We start from the raw sequence: 18220 nt of genomic DNA, 5'->3' as shown, positions 1-18220 counted from the left end.
TGCCATGGTAGCAGGAGGAGTACTGTCCAGGAGATGAGGAAATGTGAAAAGATAATCAAATCTTTGAATGGACCTGACTACTTTGGTCAGAGGCAGCATGACGGTAGTGGAAAGGGCTCAGACTTCAGACTTGGACACCAGGTCTCCCTCCCTGAGGTTAGAGACCACGTCTTGTTTTTCTCTGCATTGCCAAAACAAGTATTCCCACCGTATACTGGGTATATAAGAGGTGCTGTGAATATACTGATCATGGAAAAGGTGTCCTCTTCCCTTCCCAAGCTGCATTCTGGTGTTCTTGACCTTCACCCTTCCACCTCCTTTGGAACTTGGATCTTAGGTACCTCCTACCCTGTATTTGTTTCCTATTGCTGCTATAACAAGGTACCACAAACACAGAGGCTGAAACACTTGTTCTCTTATGGTTCTTCAGTTCAGAAGTCTGAAATGGGTTTCACTGAGCTAAAGTGAAGGCATCAGCAGGGCTGTGTACCTTCCTGGAGGCTCTCAGGGGAAGACCCATTTCCTTGCCCTTTCCAGCCTCCCTGGGCTGCCCACATTCCTTGGCTCCTGGACCTCTAGGTCCATTGTCAAAGGCAGCGGCATCCAGCCAAGTGTCTCTGGCATCACATCACTCGGACAGACTCTTCTGCTTCCTTCTTCTGTTGTAAGCCCCATTGGGATTACATTGGGCCCACCTGGATGATCCAGGATACTCTCCCTATTTTAAACACTATCTGATTAGCAATCTTAATTCTCCTTTACCATGTTAGAATAACATATTCACAGGGATTGGGATGTGGGCATATTGGGGAACCATTATTCTCTCTACCAAATATCCTACTATCTCCCTTTCACAAGCTGCTGCTTTGCCTATAAAGCCAAGCTCATGAAGCCCCTATCATAGCTAAAATACAATTCTAGAGGAAATTTCCTTCTCAAACTATGATCTCATTTTTCCCTTGATCTTCTCAAAAATACTCCACGATGTATTCACTCCTTAGTTTCTTATTCTTTGTCCACCGGAACTTATCTCAAAAAACAGTCCTGATAGCTCCCCGTTGCTGAGTGAGTCCCTTGGCCACTTCCCTGCTCAGCTCTTCTATGTTCTTTGACCTGTGGATCTCCCCCTCCCTGAAGCCGTCCCCTTCTTCGCTTTCTGGTATTCCTCTTACCTGTCTGCTTCTGAGTTTCCTTTTCTCCTTTCTCTTCTTCCTCCTGTCCCTGGAAGGCTTAGTCAATTCATCATCCAAGACAATCTCATCTTCTCCCACCATTGTAATTCTGAACCTGGTGCTGCGGATTCCCAGATCTTGCTCTGACTTCTTTTCTGAACCCCCAGTCTGAATTTCTTATTGCCTCCCCTGGGTATTTCCAAATGAAAAGACCCTTGGGTACATGTTGTGTACCCCACACAGCTTGTTTAACCTGGTTTGTTATTAGCCCCCACTTCCTCCACATGAGCCCTCTTAAAGCCTGTCACCTTGGTGGTCCAGGCTAGAAATCCCCACCGTTTCTGGCTTCTTTATTCCCATCCTTTTTTTCCCTAGTCTGCCACAGCCCACAGGTTTAGGCCTATTGTCCAGGTGCCCTCAAAGTGACGGCGGGGGCAGGTCGGGGGGAAACAAGAATATTATTGGGATATAGGAATAAAGCAAACTGAACTTTGTTTTTATCTTAACATTTTACAGTCTGTTTTTGCTTTAAAATATGCATATGTGCATTAATATTAGTATATGTAATTGATTAGTAAGTAATATATAGGTTGGGGGTACATGCTCCTAAATTTTCTATTTACATGGTAAGACTGTCGGGCAAGTATGGGTTTTCCAGTTTGTTTTAGCCAAAGAACCCTTTTACTTACTTACTTATTGATTGATTGGAGACAAAGTCTCACTTCTGTCACCCAGGCTGGAGTGCAGTGGTGCAGTCTCAGCTCACTGCAGCCTTGACCTTCCGGGCTCAGGTAATCGTCCCATCTCAGCCTCTTGAGTAGCTGGGACTACAGGTGCATGCCACCACACCTGAATTTTTTGTGTGTGTGGAGACGGGGTGTTGCCATGTTATCTGGGCTCAAGGGATCCGCCTACCTCAGCCTCCCAAAGTGCTGGGATTATAGGCGTGAGCCACTGTGCCTGGCCAGAACCCTTTCTTTAAGTGAAATCTTAATTAAAACATAAATCAAAAGCAGAGCCATTCTGGTTGGAAAGAAGATGGGGCCTCAAGCCCTTTTTGTTCACTCTAATGGAGGCTCCTGAGGTGCTTTCCGGATGTACGTTTTGAAAACCATGGGTTTAGACAGTTGATATAGTTCCGGTCTGATTAAGTCTATGGTCATGTAAGTCTTCATGGACATCAGTAGGAAAAGGTCCCTAATATCCTCACTCCACCATATTCCTCCATACTGCTGCAGCATCCTTACTCACGTAAGCACAGATCACATCTTCTTTGCTTCTCTACACCTTCTTCTTTTCCTGGGCAGGCCTTTGCACACAGTAGGTGCCCAGTGAATATTTGTTGAATGAGTGGCAAATGGATGGCAAAACTTGTTGGCAAAATTTATGTTTGGAAGAGCAGGTTCTGTTCTGGACATGGCCTGTTCAGAAGTTGTTTTCTCTTGGCATTCCAACTGTGGTCCTTAACTCCTGGGGCTCTGTGTAGTTGCACATGGAGTCTGTAGGCCCAGGGTGTGTTCTCTGAAGTAGCACTGCAGCATTTATGGCATTGGTTTTTGTCACAGTTGCAAAGTGGCCCTCTTTCAGGCCTCATTTCCTTGCTTAATGGATTTTGCTAACCCTGCATCTCCTAATGTCAGTATAACCAAGTTTTAAATATGTTGATTAGAAAGAAACCCTTCTGTAGTGTTTCTGAGTCAATCCTGTACATTTAAATCTAATTACATTTGCTCTGACATTATGTAAATGCAGTGTTAAATCAACCTTTCCCTTTGCAGCCAGGCCAGAGTTTCAGATGCACTTTCTGTCCTGGCTGATGTTCTCCCCTGGAGAAGCAGCAGCTAACTGAGGAATGAACAGTATCTGTTAGAGCTGAAGTCTTGGCAGTGTATAAGGAGAAGGTGGCCTATTTTACTTTTAATAGGTCAGCTGCTGCTCACCCCTTTGGGTGTCCCCTAGACACTCCTGGGTGGCCCAGCTGCCTGGCACATTGTAACAGGTACTGTTGACCTACTGGGCCAAGGAAAGGGGCACCTAGGCTCCTTGGGGGCTCTCTCACTTGGGCCACCTTGGAGTCTCATGGCAGTGAGCTTAAGGGACGGGGCAAGCCTCTCTCAGAGCTGGAGCAGGCTTGTTTTTGGTACATTGGTTTCAGGCTGCTCCTAAGAAGGCCAAGAACTACACTTGGGTTTTGCCCTAAATTTACATAATCCTGGTTCAGACTAGTTTGGTACGTGGTATTGTCATTTGGCTTTTTCTAAGATAGGTATTTTCTGTTTGGTTTTATATGTCTTTTTGTTTCCCTGTGCCCCTCTCTTTCCTTTGGTTTTCATTGTAAGGGTGACTTGTGCATGTCTCAAGTGGAGACAAGACCAATTTAATTTCTTGTGGTTTGCCCAGGTTGCAGATGAATACATGTTTTCCCTAGAAGAGAATAAGAAGTCCAAGGGACGCCGTCAGCCTTTAAGCAAGCTCCCCCGCCATCACCCACTTGTGCTGCAGGAGTGTGTCAGTGATGATGGTAAGTGTTGTTTTTTCTTCACCAGGAGGAAAACAGCTCACCACATTAGACTTGACAGGACATCAGAAGGCCAAGCTGAGGGATAAGGGTGGGCCTGTGGCTTAGCTGCTCTTCCAGATATTCCATAAAGAGAGGACCGGATTTCCTTGTATCTAATTGACTAACCAGATTCCATTATAAGTTTGAGTATCTTGCAGTGTACCTTAATAGGGGATAATTGCAGGCAGGTTTTTTCCTTTCTTTTCCTGGGAGGTACAAGGCTGATTTTTCAGGACAGAAAATCCTGTCAGTGATGCAAAGCCCTGTGCTGTATATGTGGCTGCAAAGATAACTAAGATATGTCCGTGCCCTCAAGACATTCACAGGGTGGTGGGGAAACTGGACAGGTAAACAGATCTCAAGAAAGAAGAGGTGGCCGGGTGTGGTGGCTCATGCCTGTAATCCCAGCACTTTGGAAAGCCAAGGTGGGCGGATCATGAGGTCAGGAGATCGAGACCATCCTGGCTAACACGTGAAACCCCATCTCTACTAAAACTACAAAAAAGTAGCCGGGTGTCATGGCACGTGCCTGTAGTCCCAGCTACTCAGGAGGCTGAAGCAGAAGAATTGCTCAAACCCAGGAGGCAGAGGTTGCAGTGAGCCGAGATGGTGCCACTGCACTCCAGCCTGGGCGACAGAGCGAGATGCCATCTCAAAAAAAAACAGAAGAGGTGTTACTCTGGGGCAGAAGGACAGCATGCCATGGAGAAGAGGAGCAGGAGGCTGTAGTCAGAGGAACTACAGTCAGCTCAGTGTGGCTGGAGCTGGAGGGCAAGGCCAGGGAGTGATAGGTGGAGTAGGAGGAGGGGGACCAGATCCTGGACAGCGTTATCATGGAGGCCAGAGTGAGGACTTTGTCTTACTGGCATTCAGGAGCCAGTGACACGTTTTAAGCAGAGGAATGACAGAGTCATTTAGATTCCTTTAGAAAAGATCGCTCCTAGTGCTGGCATCTTGAGGATGGCTTTGAGAGGACCACATAGGCTTCCGTAATGGTCTGCCTGCAATATGAAGGTCTGCAGTAGGATGGTGGTGGTAGGGAATATATTTGGAAGGTAAAATCAGCTGGATTTGGTGACTGGCTGTGAAGCTATGAGGATGGTAGTTGAGGAGGATGAGCTGAGTGCCTCCCCGGTTTGTAGCTTTGGTTGGGGAAACCTGAGTTCAGTGTCTATGGAGGATGTAGACTTAGGAGTTGGCACTGAGGTGACATTGGATACAATTGTTGGAATAATGAGGCCGATCTTGGGGAGGGGACCAAGGGGGGTGAGCAGACGCTGGGGCTAGGTGGACAGAGGAGGGAGGGGAGCCTGTGAAGGAGGCAGAGAAGCAGGGTAAGCAGCCATGTGTAAGGAAAACCAGGAAATGTGGCACTGAAGCTCAGGGTGTGTTGACATCAGTGGAGCATGGTCTCCTTGGCTGCCTGAAGCCCAGAGATCCAGGATGATCATCACTGCCGAGCCTCAGCTCCAGCTTGGTTGGTGACTGGGCCCTGGCACCCTCAGGGAGAGCAGAGTGAATCATACATGTTACTCTTGACTAACATCAGGCCCTGTCCTACCTGGTCCTCTCCTTCCTGATCTGATGTCAGTGCCCCATCTCTGCTGTTTTTTGTTTTTCAGTAGAAAGATCATGATATAGCCGGGCGTGGTGGCTCACACCTGTAATCTCAGCACTTTGGGAGGCCGAGGCGGGTGGATCACAAGGTCAGGAGATCGAGACCATCCTGGCTAACATGGTGAAACACCATCTCTACTAAAAATACAAAAAATTAGCTGGGCATGGTGGTGAGCACCTGTAGTCCCAGCTACTCGGGAGGCTGAGGCAGGAGAATGGCATGAACCCAGGAGGCGGAGTTTGCAGTGAGCTGAGACCATGCCACTGCACTCCAGCCTGGGTGACAGCGAGTCTCTGTCTCAACAACAACAACAAAAAAGATCATGATAAACAGGGTGGGGAATATCCCTTCTGTCCTCCAGTCAGAAGTGTGGCAGGACCCTGAGTCAGGTCCTAGGAAGTTCTCTGTGTTCTTATTCCAGCTCAGACAGGAGCTTCAGTTTCTCTGGGTAGCACCTGCCTATCTCCCTGATTGGTTTAAAGCAATATAGACTTCAGGAAACTGGAAAAGTTGCCAAGAGGAATACAAAATTACCCTTCAAAGATGACCATTTTGAATATATTAGCATATTATCTTCCTGGCTTTTCTCTAGTCAGATATTAGAGTATGTCCATGTATATCTTTTTAAAATAATGCAGTTGAGATAATACACAATCTCTCCCCCTACTTTTTTTTGTTTCTTGTTTTTTTTTTTTTTTTTAAGAAGGAGTCTCACTCACTCTGTTGCCCAGGCTGGAGTGCAGTGGTGTGATCTTGGCTTACTGCAACCTCTGCCTCCTGGTCTCGAACTCCTGACCTCGTGATCCACCCACCTCGGCCTCCCAAAGTGCTGGGATTACAGGCGTGAGCCACCACGCCCAGCCTTTTTTTTTTTTTTTTTTTTTGAGACAGAGTCTTACTCACTCTGTTGCCCAGGCTGGAGTGCAGTGGCATGATCTTGGCTCACTGCAACCTCTGCCTCCTGGGTTCAAGTGATTCTCCTGCCTCAGCCTCCCGAGTAGCTAGGATTACAGGTGTGTGCTACGACGCCCAGCTAATTTTTGTATCTTTAGTAGAGACGGGGTTTCACCATGTTGGCCAGGCTTGTCTCGAACTCCTGACCTCAAGTGATCCGCCCGCCTCAGCCTCCCAAAGTGCTGGGATTACAGGCGTGAGCCACCGCACCCAGCCCCACAATATCCTTTAATCTTCAGTCCATGCCCATCTTTCCCTGCTTGTCCCAAGAATGTGTTTTATAGTTATTTCTTTTGAACTCTAATATAAATCAAACTAAGGTCACATACTGTATTTGGAAGTTATGTTTCTTTACTGTTGTATGCCCCTCCCCCTACTTTTAAAAAAATTTCAATTCAAGCATAACAATTCAGTGATATGCACACATTTTAACTGTACAGCTCAATGAAATTTTACATATGTAAACTGTATAATTTTGCTTCCTGCAATTTTCACTTAACGTAGTGAACATTTTCCCTCATCATTCAGTATTCACAAATGGAATGATCTGGGGCCACTTTTGGCTTTGTAAATGGAACAGATGTCAGTGTGTTAATTTTTTAGTTGTGAGTGTGAGCCTGCCTGTCTGTTTCTGTTTCTTCCATTCTATCTTGGTCACTCCTGTTTGGCCAGGATAAAGAAAAAAATCTGTGCTTGGGTTCTGGGCACCATGGCTCCTGATTACAACTGAACGATGGGGCATATAGGGGTTGATTTTAATTGTCTGCGTTGGTGTCCTTAGGGTACACTGAGGCGGCGCACAATGGCAGCTGCCAGATGCCTTCAGATTAAACATGACTGTGAGGGCAGCGTAGAATACTATCTGCACTGAGCTGGAGTTGCCAGAAATGAAGAAACAGGCACCTAATGGAAGTACAGACCAGAGCTTTCCTTGGCTGCTTTGAACAGATTTCAGGGGCCTTTGGGAAAGCACCTCTGTTTGGGAAGAAGGAGGGTCATGGCTGGGGACTGATGATGCCATTCAAAGCGAGATGCAGGGATCCCCTGGGATGCCCTGTGTGATGGGGCTGGCAGAGAGCCAGTCTCCTGTCAGGGGCCGCATACTTGGGCCTTGCTTGGTCACACTTGCCAAAAAAAGGCATAGCAACTCTAGCTTCATACCTCCCTCACATGGTAGAGCATCTGGAGAAACATTTTGGACATCTACCAAAGACTGCCCTCATTTACTTATACCTTCAGAATTATGGCGTTTCCTTTACTTCCCTGTTTCTGTTTCCTTGTTTCTGCTGGGAGCTTGTGGACTATGCCCCTGTTTCACTGATTTAGGAAGAACTGGGAAGTGTGCACCTCTATCACTTACATGAGTTTTGTGAGCAAACTTTTTTTGTTTTCCACTCAGCAGTATGTCCCCTTTCTTGTAGGAAGATGCACCCAGAGGGGATTTTTCCTTCCCAGGCCTTAGTGAAGTCTGATGAGTTGTATGCCCTGCTGTCTAGCATACCTAGGAGACACCATCTGTCATGACCAGGGATATATAAAGGGCCAGGAAGTCAGTATTTTAGGCTTTAGAGTCTTCATTGGTCTCTGTGGTTGTCACTGTTTTTTTTTTTTTAAGCCCCAATGCTGAAAATGTAAAAACAAAGCTGGGTGCAGTGGCTCATGCCTGTAGTCCAAGCTACTTGGGCAGCTGTGATGGGAGGATCACTTGAGCCCAGGAGTTTGAGGCTGTGGTGGGCTATGATCGCACATGTAAATAGCCACTGTACTCCAGCCTGGGCAACATAGCAAGACCCCATCATAAAAATGTAAAAACAATTCTTAGCTTCCTCAGTGGGCTGGATTCAGCCTGCAGGATATTGTTTGCCAGCGTCAGGCATCACATCTTGTGGCTGGGAAGAGGATTCATCTTGGACATGTAGCTCTGCTTTCTTCTGAGGCAGAGCTAGGAGGGGTTGGGGAGCCTTGTCCAGAATAGGTACATACTGCAGGAAGCTGGTAAGTCCTGGCCAAGGACCATGATATTACAACTTTTAAGCTTTGCCAATTCCCTGTTATTTTCCTTCCTTGTTTAGTTGCACTAAAGGGAAAACTCTAAAAGGTAAAGGACTTAACAGGCTGACGTTTTGGAGGCAGCAAATAAGATGGTTTTTGGCAAGATGGTGCTTCATTCTGCTGTCCTTGGGCAGAAGGGCTGAATGTGGCAGCTGTTAAGGGAGAGTAGAGCAAGCTGAGCTCGTGGGGCAGGAGGAAGAATGGAGGCCATGAGTCAGTCTGGCCAGAGAATGGGGTTCTGGCAGGACTCCCTACACATCATCAAGATACTGAAGGAGTCTATTGACAATTGCTTCCACCCTTTGCCTTTATCATCCTTAGGAATCCAGGAGTCACCCTTGGTCCAAACCTAGGATCAGGAGTCCTAGTGGAACTCATCTGTTCTCCAGGCAGAGCCACAGATGTGCAGGGTTGGTGCTGACTCACATTTCTGTTTCCTCCTCTAGAGACATCTGAACAGCTGACCCCTGAGGAAGAGGCTGAGGAGACAGAGGCCTGGGCCAAGCCTCTGAGCCAACTGTGGCAGAACCGACCTCCAAACTTTGAGGCTGAGAAGGAATTCAATGAGACCATGGCCCAGCAGGCCCCTCACTGTGCTGTCTGTATGATCTTCCAGACTTATCATCAGGTAACCCAGCTCCATGCACTCTGTTTACCCAGGACTAGCAATCATAGGGAAGCTAGATTTAATTGTGAGTATATAGCTTGTCACTGGTTGTCTTGGGAAAGGCCACCTCCACCCCCAGCATTCTCTGCCCCATCTGTGTATTGGTCAGTCTTCTCCAGGCAGATAACCCAGCAACGTGGGTTTCAATTGAGAATGCTTTGGAGATGAGCTGAGGGTGGGCTTAGGCTCCCCTTTGCACATGCAGTCATCACAGACATCAGTTTGCAGAGCAATCTGCATTTCTGTTATTCTAGTCCGTGGTTATTCCTGCCAAGTGGTTTATAGTCCTGGCCAGGGTGGAGAACTGTGATTTCCTTACCACAGTCTGAATCTCAGCTGAAAAGCCAGATCCTCTAATGTTGTTTTTCCTTTCCCATTGCCACAATGCGTGTTGCCAGTAGCAGAAGGAACTTGGGAGGGGTAGAAGCAAGGGCCTGATATGTGAGGAGGGGCTGGGAAGCAAGATTGCTGAGCTCAGCTGTGTGCCTCCTGCTCTGGGGCATCTGTGGCTTCATTGGTGGATCTCTTTGGGTCCAGCTCTAGGATGCCAGGAAGGCATTCACAGCAGCAGGTGCCAGGGGACCAGCTCAGTCTCAGCTGGGACCTGCACAGTATAGCAGGTAGGTAAGTGGTCCTTACCTGCTGTGGTGGTTAAAGTGGCATGGCTGCCGCTGAGCCTGGCAGGGCCCCAGATTCATGCTTGCTGAAAATGGAACCTCAGACCAACACACTTTGGATTAGGAACTCACTAAACCTTTCCATTGACAAAAAGCAAAACCAAAGCCTTTGCCTATGAGGGGAGTGAATGGCTGGGTTCTTACTATAAGCAGATCTACTAAGTAGGAGTTTCACAAATGGCATAGGCTCTGGGGTTGACATCTTTCTGGGCCTCATCCTTGGAATGGAGATGCAGGTGCCATCCAGCAGATATTTGCAATCAGTATAGTTTGCCAAGGGAAGTATGTGGATTTAAGTTCTTCCTGGAGGGACCCTGAGCCAGGAATCACACAGGTGGGGCTCCAGCCATGTGACAGTGCTGCAGCTCAGGTGACCTGCTGACAGGCACAAGAGGCAATTAGTGCTGGCCTACTAGGAGCATCTGCTCTGGGTACACTCCTGAGGTGGGGTCACCGCACAGTGTAGCACGTAAGGGAGCCCACAGTAGCAGCCTAGCTGCTAACATCTCCGTGCATTTTTTTTTTTTTTAGACGGAGTCTCAGTCTGTTGCCCAGGCTGGAGTGCAGCTGGGACTACAGGCACACGCCATCACACCCAGCTAATTTTTGGATTCTTAGTACAGACGGGGTTTCACCATGTTGGCTAGGCTGGTTTTGGACTCCTGACCTCTGGTGATCCACCCGCCTCGGCCTCCTGAAGTGCTGGGATTACAGGCGTGAGCCACCTCACCTGGCCTCTCAGTGCATTTTATTAACCACTTTCTTTGGGAAGATTGAAATCCCAGTTGCCTCTTACCTTGCTCCCTTTTCTCAGTTGTCCCCTAGGGGCCTTTGTATGATGCTGCTGTGAGAAATTGAATTTGAGTCATTAGAGGTAACTTCAATTAGCAGCTCCGGGATAATGGCTGTGCACCCGGGAGCTGTAGCCATAGTCAGATCGGTAAGAGAGCCAGCTTTCTGCTGATAGAGCAGGTGGAAAGCTAAGAGCATAGGCACGTGCTCACTGAGGTGTACACTTGTTCTTTGCCCTTAGGTTGAGTTTGGAGGCTTTAATCAGAACTGTGGAAATGCTTCAGATTTAGCCCCCCAGAAGCAGAGGACCAAGCCATTGATTCCAGAAATGTGCTTCACTTCGACTGGCTGCAGCACGGACATCAACCTTTCTACTCCTTATCTTGAGGAGGATGGCACCAGCATACTCGTTTCCTGCAAGAAGTGCAGCGTCCGGGTCCATGCCAGTGAGTGCTGCTCACCTTTCTCTGTGTCCTGTCCCAGGAGTATGGGCCTGCTCACTGGAAGTTCTTGCCACCTCCTGGCCTCCCAGCCCCTAAAAGATTGTTGATGTTTTATTGGGGAGTCTGTTGCTAGCTGATTTTTCACTGTCTCCAGGGGTCCATACTGGCACTAGTCATCTCTTTGCCATCCTCTTGGTTGCAGATAGCAGAAAGGGATTAGTCCCTGCCACTTACTAGGTGTTTGTACCAGTGAATCTACAGTTTTTGACTTTTTGAGACTTTGAGCCATACTGTATGCCTGAGCCCTGGGGACTCAGACTAAAGAAAACTAAGGGGTTTCTGTGAGATTTGGTTGTAGCTTTGGGAGGTGGTATATGGAAAGGAATTGCAAATCTACCTTTTGACTCTGACCACTGGGTTTAATTTGCTCATCTTGGTGTCCCTGTTAGGTTGCTATGGGGTTCCCCCTGCAAAGGCTTCTGAAGACTGGATGTGTTCTCGGTGTTCAGCCAATGCCCTAGAGGAGGTGAGTGATCCCACACTGTTACTGTCTTCACCATGAGTCTTGGTGCATATTCAGGGCCAGACGATTTCATGTTGGACTCAGTATTCCCAGCAGTCTGCATAGGGTCTGGTACGCGGTGATGTCAGAGAGCGAGTATTGTGAGAGTAAATCCTATGACCGTGAGAATGGTTGCTGCCCACTTACGGAGTCTGGATGCTGTGTTTGCTCCGTTGTGGAAAGACCAACTAGTGGTCTTCCTGTGGAGGAACAATAACTCCCTTAAAATAATTTAGCCATTTTGAATTGGAGCCTCAGAAAGGGGCTCAGATGATTCATTGTGCTGTTTTCTCTTCACTGTACCCCCTGGAACCTGGCTGTACCTAGCCCATATAAGAAGCAGTCAGAGCCCTGTCATGCCTCTAGTTTGAGCAAAGTATCTTTTGTGACTTTGCTAAGAGTTGTTATTAGCAGCAACAATGAAGAGGATTATGTGAAGTCACGCGAATACTTGGCACACTTTAGCCCTGAGTGGCCTCTCCTTCTGACAGGGCGTCCTGGTGCAGGGGCTGCCTGGGTGAAGCCCCACATGCTATTATGCTTCTTTCTTATGTGGAGGAGTTGCCCAAAGCAGGTCCAGGGGAGAGCAGATTGAATGTTAATGACTTGGTATTAACCACTTTTTCCTCCCTCTCCTTTCTTGGCAGGACTGCTGTTTATGCTCATTACGAGGAGGGGCCCTGCAGAGAGCAAATGATGACAGGTAAGTTTCCTGAGCAGTGCCTTGGAATGCACAGGCTCAGTTCCGAAGCACACAGTGTCTTTGTGAGGGTACTAGCTGTTCTTCTGAATGACTGATGAGGATTTGGGAAGCACGTCGTGTGGAGCAGGAATAGCATCTCCAAGACTCATTTTAAAAATGGAATGCTAAGGGAGCCAAGCAGTCCCAGACTTTCCAACTCCAGCTGCTCCTCTGCAGCAGAGATGTCAGTGACATCCTCCTTTGGAGGAGCTAAGAATGGACTCATGAGAATATGAAGACGAAGATGATGCGCAGGGACTGTGTGGGCTGGAGTGAGGACATTCACCTTGTCACAGCTGGGGCTGGTGTGCAGAGGCGGCCACAGGCTAGCAAGCATTTCTCCACATGGCAAACTCCCTGGCTCAGACCTGCTGTTTGGAATGAGGCGAGTGTGCTCAAGGAGGACACTGAGGAGAGCTCAGACAGGCCCACCCACTATGGAACCGAATCTGCTGAATTTTCTGGGCTTCTCAGCTGTTGGGCAGCTCGTTTTCATGGAGTGAATCTTTGTGCTTAGGCTTGTGTTGGGTTGCTCTGAGGTGGAAACGTAAGATGAATGAGGTTTCTGACCTGGAAGAGCTAGCTGTCTAGGGCATGGTGCGTGCAGGTCAGTGCTGAGTATCCTGCTTCCAAGTAGAATCCCGTGGCAACTTGCAGCATATGTTCAGTCCAGCCACCTGCCCTCAAGAGTCCCAGTTATGCTGTCCCTGAGAGATGGCTACTCTGCCTGCTGCTTCTGCTCCTTCAAAGGCACTTGCTGCCATTATTTGAGGTCACTGTGTTCCTCACAGTCACAGGATAGTGCTGGGAACATTCTTTCTTATTTGGAGTGGAAATAGCTGTGCTTGAATCTCTCACCTTTACCTCTGAATGCCTGTTCTGCCCTCCAGGGCCACACAGAACAAATCTGTTCCCACTCTAAAAAGACAGCTCCACTAGAACTGCAGACAGCTTCCATGGAGCCCCAGTGTTGTCTGGTGTAGGTTTTCACGTAGCATGGTTTTAAGAGTTGTCACCATTTTCGTTCTTCTCCTCTTGATGCATGCTGGTTTCCCAAAATGTCCAAAACTTACTTTAATTCTTAAGGATGTCCATTGAATAGACCTCTCAGAGTAAGTGGGGCTTGGGTCAGACCTTAAAGATTAAAGAGTGAGTCAGCTATGGAAAAAGGGAGCAGAAGGGAGAGGTCATTTCAGCCTGGGGGAGAGGTTTGGGCAGAGGCCGAGAGAGAGCTGTGATTACTGGCAGATTGGGGCACAGCCGGGGATGTTTTCAGGAAGCACTTGGGTCCTATGGTAAAGAGGTCTGCATAGAGCTTTCCAGTTTACTCTCACTCCCTGAGACCTGCCACACACCATTAGCCTGCAGCGCTGTTCATTTTTCAACAGACAGTGGGTGAGTGGTGTAAGAAGCATGATCCGGTGCTAACCTAGGGCAGTGGGCAGTGGCCTAGGTGGGCAGTGGGCAGTGGCCTAGGTGGGCAGTGGGGGTGGCACTGCTTCCACATACTCAGAGGAGAGACGGTTCTGGTTCTCACCTTCCTGGGTCCCAGGCATGTGCTGGTGGAAGTCAGTGGTCACCCAGGTGAGGGAGGAAGCGCTGTCAGCAGGCCCTAAAGAGAAGGCCACAGAGCCTTGGGCCCAGAGGTGACTGAGGTAGCCTTTGCCTTTTGGCAGGTGGGTCCACGTTTCATGTGCTGTGGCAATTCTGGAAGCAAGGTTTGTCAACATTGCAGAAAGAAGTCCGGTGGATGTGAGCAAAATCCCCCTGCCCCGCTTCAAACTGGTAAGGGCTTGTAGACTGTACATAATTTCCCGACTTACAAGTCTCTGGGTAGAAGAGAACAGGGACCTCCTGTACCCCTTGGTTTTGGTTAGAGTTTGTGATTCTCACTCTGTGGTTAGATTCCTTAGTGGAGGCCAGGTGTGGTGGCTCACACCTGTAATCCCAGCCCTTTGTGGGGCCGAGGTGGGTGAACCACTTGAGGTCAGGAGTTCAAGACCAGCCTGGGCAACATGGTGAAACCCCGACTCTACTAAAAATATAAAATTAGCCAGGAGTGGTGGTGTGCACCTATAATCCCAGCTCCTCGGGAATCTGAGGCAGGAGAATCACTTGAACCCGGGAGGCGGAGGTTGCAGTGAGCTGATATTGTGCCACTGCACTCCAGCCTGGGTGACAGAGCAAGACTCCGTCTCAAAAAAAAAAAAAAAAAAAAATTTCCTTGGCAGATAAAGTTGTAACCAGACCTGGATTAGAGCAGACTGGTGTGTCCTTGTATTTTGGGAAGGGGCTGGCTCTTGCTTGCTTGGCTTTGCATTTGGGAGGGGAACAACAGAGGAAGCTGCAGTGCCAGTTCCTGCAATCACTGGTTTTCTTCCCCTGTGCTACAGAAATGTATCTTCTGTAAGAAGCGGAGGAAAAGAACTGCTGGCTGCTGTGTGCAGTGTTCTCACGGCCGCTGCCCAACTGCCTTCCATGTGAGCTGCGCCCAGGCTGCTGGTGTGATGATGCAGCCTGACGACTGGCCTTTTGTGGTCTTCATTACCTGCTTTCGGCACAAGATTCCTAATTTGGAGGTGAGAGAGGGTGTCATTCTAGAATCCTCTTGACAGTTTTCATGATCATTTTCTCTGCATGTTTTCCATGTGTTGTATCAGCAACTATTTCCTCAAGCATTCTGCATTATGAAGAGTGCTAATGAGTTAAGAGATTGAGAGGTGGCCCCTGTCCATCTCCACTCCCTGCCTTGTACTCCATAAGCCAGTGACACCAAACTGCTTGTAGTTGATTCCTTTTGATTATCTCTTTACTTGTCTGCCTCTCCATCAGAATAAACTCCTTGAGGGTCCATATCTTATTAATGTGGTCATCCTTATTACTTAACCTAGTGTCCGGGACATGCAGAACGTCTGAAAATGTTGAGAACAAATTGGGAGAGCTCCCAAGAGTTAACCATGAATTGCCAGACAGTAGAGATTTCTGCAGTTCTCTTAATGGTAAAGCTTAGAGAAAAAGTGACATGTAATGTTAGCTAGAGGAGCTCTGAAGAGGATTGGGTAGACGGTGGCATTTGAAGTGGGTCTTAAACAATAAGAAGGAATTGTATGCAGAGACTGTTGTGTGCAGAGCTTGAGAAACAGAATGAACAGGTCGCAGAAGAAGGATCATGAAAGACTGGTTATGGGAGTGTGACGGTGTGTGGGAGTGTGATGCTTGAGAGGCGGACAACGGCAGAGGATGAAGGCCCTGCACTGCCACTCTCAGGACTCTGACCTGTCTTCACTGGATGAGAACTTGTTGAATATTTTGATTCTGCATTATAGTTTTTGATAATCACTCAGGTGGTTGTTTGAAGAGAGGATTCAGAGTAAGAATTTGAGGCCGGAAAACCAGTTAGTCTAGGAGAGAGTGAGGTCTGAAATGGGAACACATAGGCAGGGCTTTGGGGTACATTTAACTTTGAGATCCTCCAACAGGTAGAATTGATAGGGTTTATTGACCCTCGTGGGTTGAGGAGAGAAGGGGAGAGGAGGAGGAAAGGGGGAGTGAATATTGAAGATGACTCAGGTTACTCCCTTGAGAGATGGGAAGGATGCTAATATGATGTTAGTAACTGCAATCAGGAACTGAGTTGAAGCAGTGTTGCTCTGCAAGGGAGAGAAGGAGGGATGAGAAAGAGGAAAGTAAATGCTGAGGTCACTGGAGCATTCTGGAGAGTAACTGTGAGGGTAAAGATTTGGCTATCAGCATTTAACAGCATAGTTAAATCTAGTTCCCATTAGAAACTGGGCTCTGGAGATTCCCAGTGGGAGAAGCAGGTAGTAGAGCATGAACCAGTGAAAGCAGCTGAGAAAGTGAAGCAAGCCAGTGGGAGGAAGGAGGGTCATATCCAACAGAGAAGGCAGGGCTGGTGTGGTGGTCACTAAGTACCACAAACTGGAGTGTCCCTGTGGAGTAGTCAGGTCAGAAGCCAGACCGTAGTTGGGGAAGGCTCTGCCATGAGTGAGTTACAATCTAATAGAAGAAGCGATCATACAGGTTTGACAACAGTGTGGTAAATACATAATCAAAGGAAGAACGTGATAGATGGCCAGCCCAGAAGGATGAACTTTTCACTCTGCCATTTGGGGTTGCAGAAAAGTCCTGGTTGGCTGACTGCATTCTTTTTCATAAAGATGTTGAACGTGACAGGTGGTCAGGGGTATGATAGGAAGGACCTTAGGAAGATGGGAACATATTCTATGTGAGAATGAGACTCCGGAGTGTCTCAAGGGCCCTGCCTTAGCCATCCCTGGTGCCCTCACCATGCCCTTCTCATTCTGAACTTGCCCTTAATGCAAGTAAAAACTTGAGGTAGTACTGAGTCACAGCTATGATAGGGAAGAGTTTTTTCATACACAGAATAGTTATTTGGTGATAATCATTAATACTCCACATGCTTAAGTTGGCAGCTGTAGACTGCTGGTGCTATGAGGAAATTGGGGGGACTGATGAGTTAGTAGTTTTTTCACTGATTTATTCTTCAAATGTTTATTGAGCATTTACTATATGCCAGGCACAGTTTTAGGTGCCAGGACTATACCATTGAACAAGACAAAAAAGTCCTTGCCCTTCTGGTGCATACAGTATAGTTGAAGGACACATAGAAGCAAGTAAATACACAGTATAGCAGATGGTGAGAAGTGCAGGGATAAAAATTAAGTCAGATAAGGGGAATGGAAGGTGAAGTAGTAAGGAATGACATCAATAAGTTGACACTGGGATGGGAGTCAGTGTGCAAGTAACTGGGGAATGGCATCTCAGGTAGAAGAACCAGCAGTGTCGAAGCCCTGGGTGGCAGCACATATGGCACACTCATTCAGGGAACAGCAAGGGGGGCCAGCATGGCTGGGGCAGAGTGCCTGGGCAGGCTAGCAGGCGTGCTTGGAAATGAGGCCGTCACATACTTTGTGATCCTGTTTGCATCAAGGGCAAGTTCAGAATGAGAAGGGCATGGTGAGGGCACCAGAGATGGCAATGGCAGGGCCCTTGGACTGGGGGACAGTTTGTTGTGTGTAGCTGGAGACATCTGGGAAACCTAAGTCTTTGTGCCCTAGCCCTGAGGGTCATGCTGCAGGTGCTAAGATGTGGTGCAGCTTTGCCTGGCGGCCCAGGCCTCAGGGCACCTATTGAGTCTCTCCTTCGATACTTTGATGTCAGTTCTTGGCAAGATCAGAGGTCCATGTTGTTGTTCAGAGAGTTCTGGGTAAGATAATATGGTATAAGGGCCAGTTGTGGACTAGCTAAATTTATGGGAAGAGCTAAATTTATGGAGGAAATGTGGTACTGGTCTCTTCCAATGTCCTGGCTGGGATGGTGGGTATCTGGAAAGGCTTGTTTTAGCTCCCATCTCTTCTCTCCTTTTTACTTTTACTTTCCCATGCTTATCTTTCCCTGATAAGGAGGAACTAATTGATCTTCGTCTCCATATGCCAGGCCTGCAAACTCCACGTGTGAGTAACCAAAGCCTCTGTTTTTTTCCAGCGTGCCAAGGGGGCCTTGCAAAGCATCACTGCAGGCCAGAAAGTCATTAGCAAGCATAAGAACGGGCGCTTCTACCAGTGTGAAGTGGTCAGGCTCACCACCGAGACCTTCTATGAAGTCAACTTTGATGATGGCTCCTTCAGCGACAATCTTTATCCTGAGGACATAGTGGTAATATCTGCAAGGAGCTTCTCAGGCAGTTTGGAATGGGGGGATGTTTCTAAGGTCTGGCTGGCAGACTGTGTGTGTATGCCTGCTTCTTCTAGCCAGGTCCATGGTCCCATCACCATGTCCTCAAACAGAAAGAATCATCTGTACCAGTCTTTCTTTGCAAAGAAAACTGCGTGCTGCTAGGGTACCCTATTTTCCCTAGAAGTACCTGGGAATCAGTATTTTCTGCAATTCCTTGAAACCTGCATCTGTTGCCGTCTAAATTATCCTTGAGGGCATTCTAG

At 47.9% G+C, this 18220-nt stretch overlaps 1 protein-coding gene across 3 annotated transcripts in view; it reads left to right on the top strand.

The window, feature by feature from the left end:
• The window catches only part of KDM4A (lysine demethylase 4A), a 55837-nt gene that overhangs the window by 30418 nt on the left and 7199 nt on the right, over nt 1–18220 (top strand). For all 3 annotated transcript variants that reach the window (XM_003812831.4, XM_008965339.3, XM_008965340.3), the window contains exons 12-19: nt 3573–3693; nt 8803–8984; nt 10734–10938; nt 11385–11461; nt 12145–12200; nt 13916–14024; nt 14633–14818; nt 17766–17936. In XM_003812831.4, coding sequence (XP_003812879.1) covers nt 3573–3693; nt 8803–8984; nt 10734–10938; nt 11385–11461; nt 12145–12200; nt 13916–14024; nt 14633–14818; nt 17766–17936 — 1107 coding nt within the window. The remainder of the gene's footprint in view (nt 1–3572; nt 3694–8802; nt 8985–10733; nt 10939–11384; nt 11462–12144; nt 12201–13915; nt 14025–14632; nt 14819–17765; nt 17937–18220) is intronic.

This window comes from Pan paniscus, chromosome 1, assembly GCF_029289425.2.
Source record: "Pan paniscus chromosome 1, NHGRI_mPanPan1-v2.0_pri, whole genome shotgun sequence".
Classification (NCBI taxonomy): Eukaryota; Metazoa; Chordata; class Mammalia; order Primates; family Hominidae; genus Pan; species Pan paniscus.
Note: the sequence above shows the minus strand (reverse complement) of the source record. Positions and strands in the feature narration are given on the sequence as shown.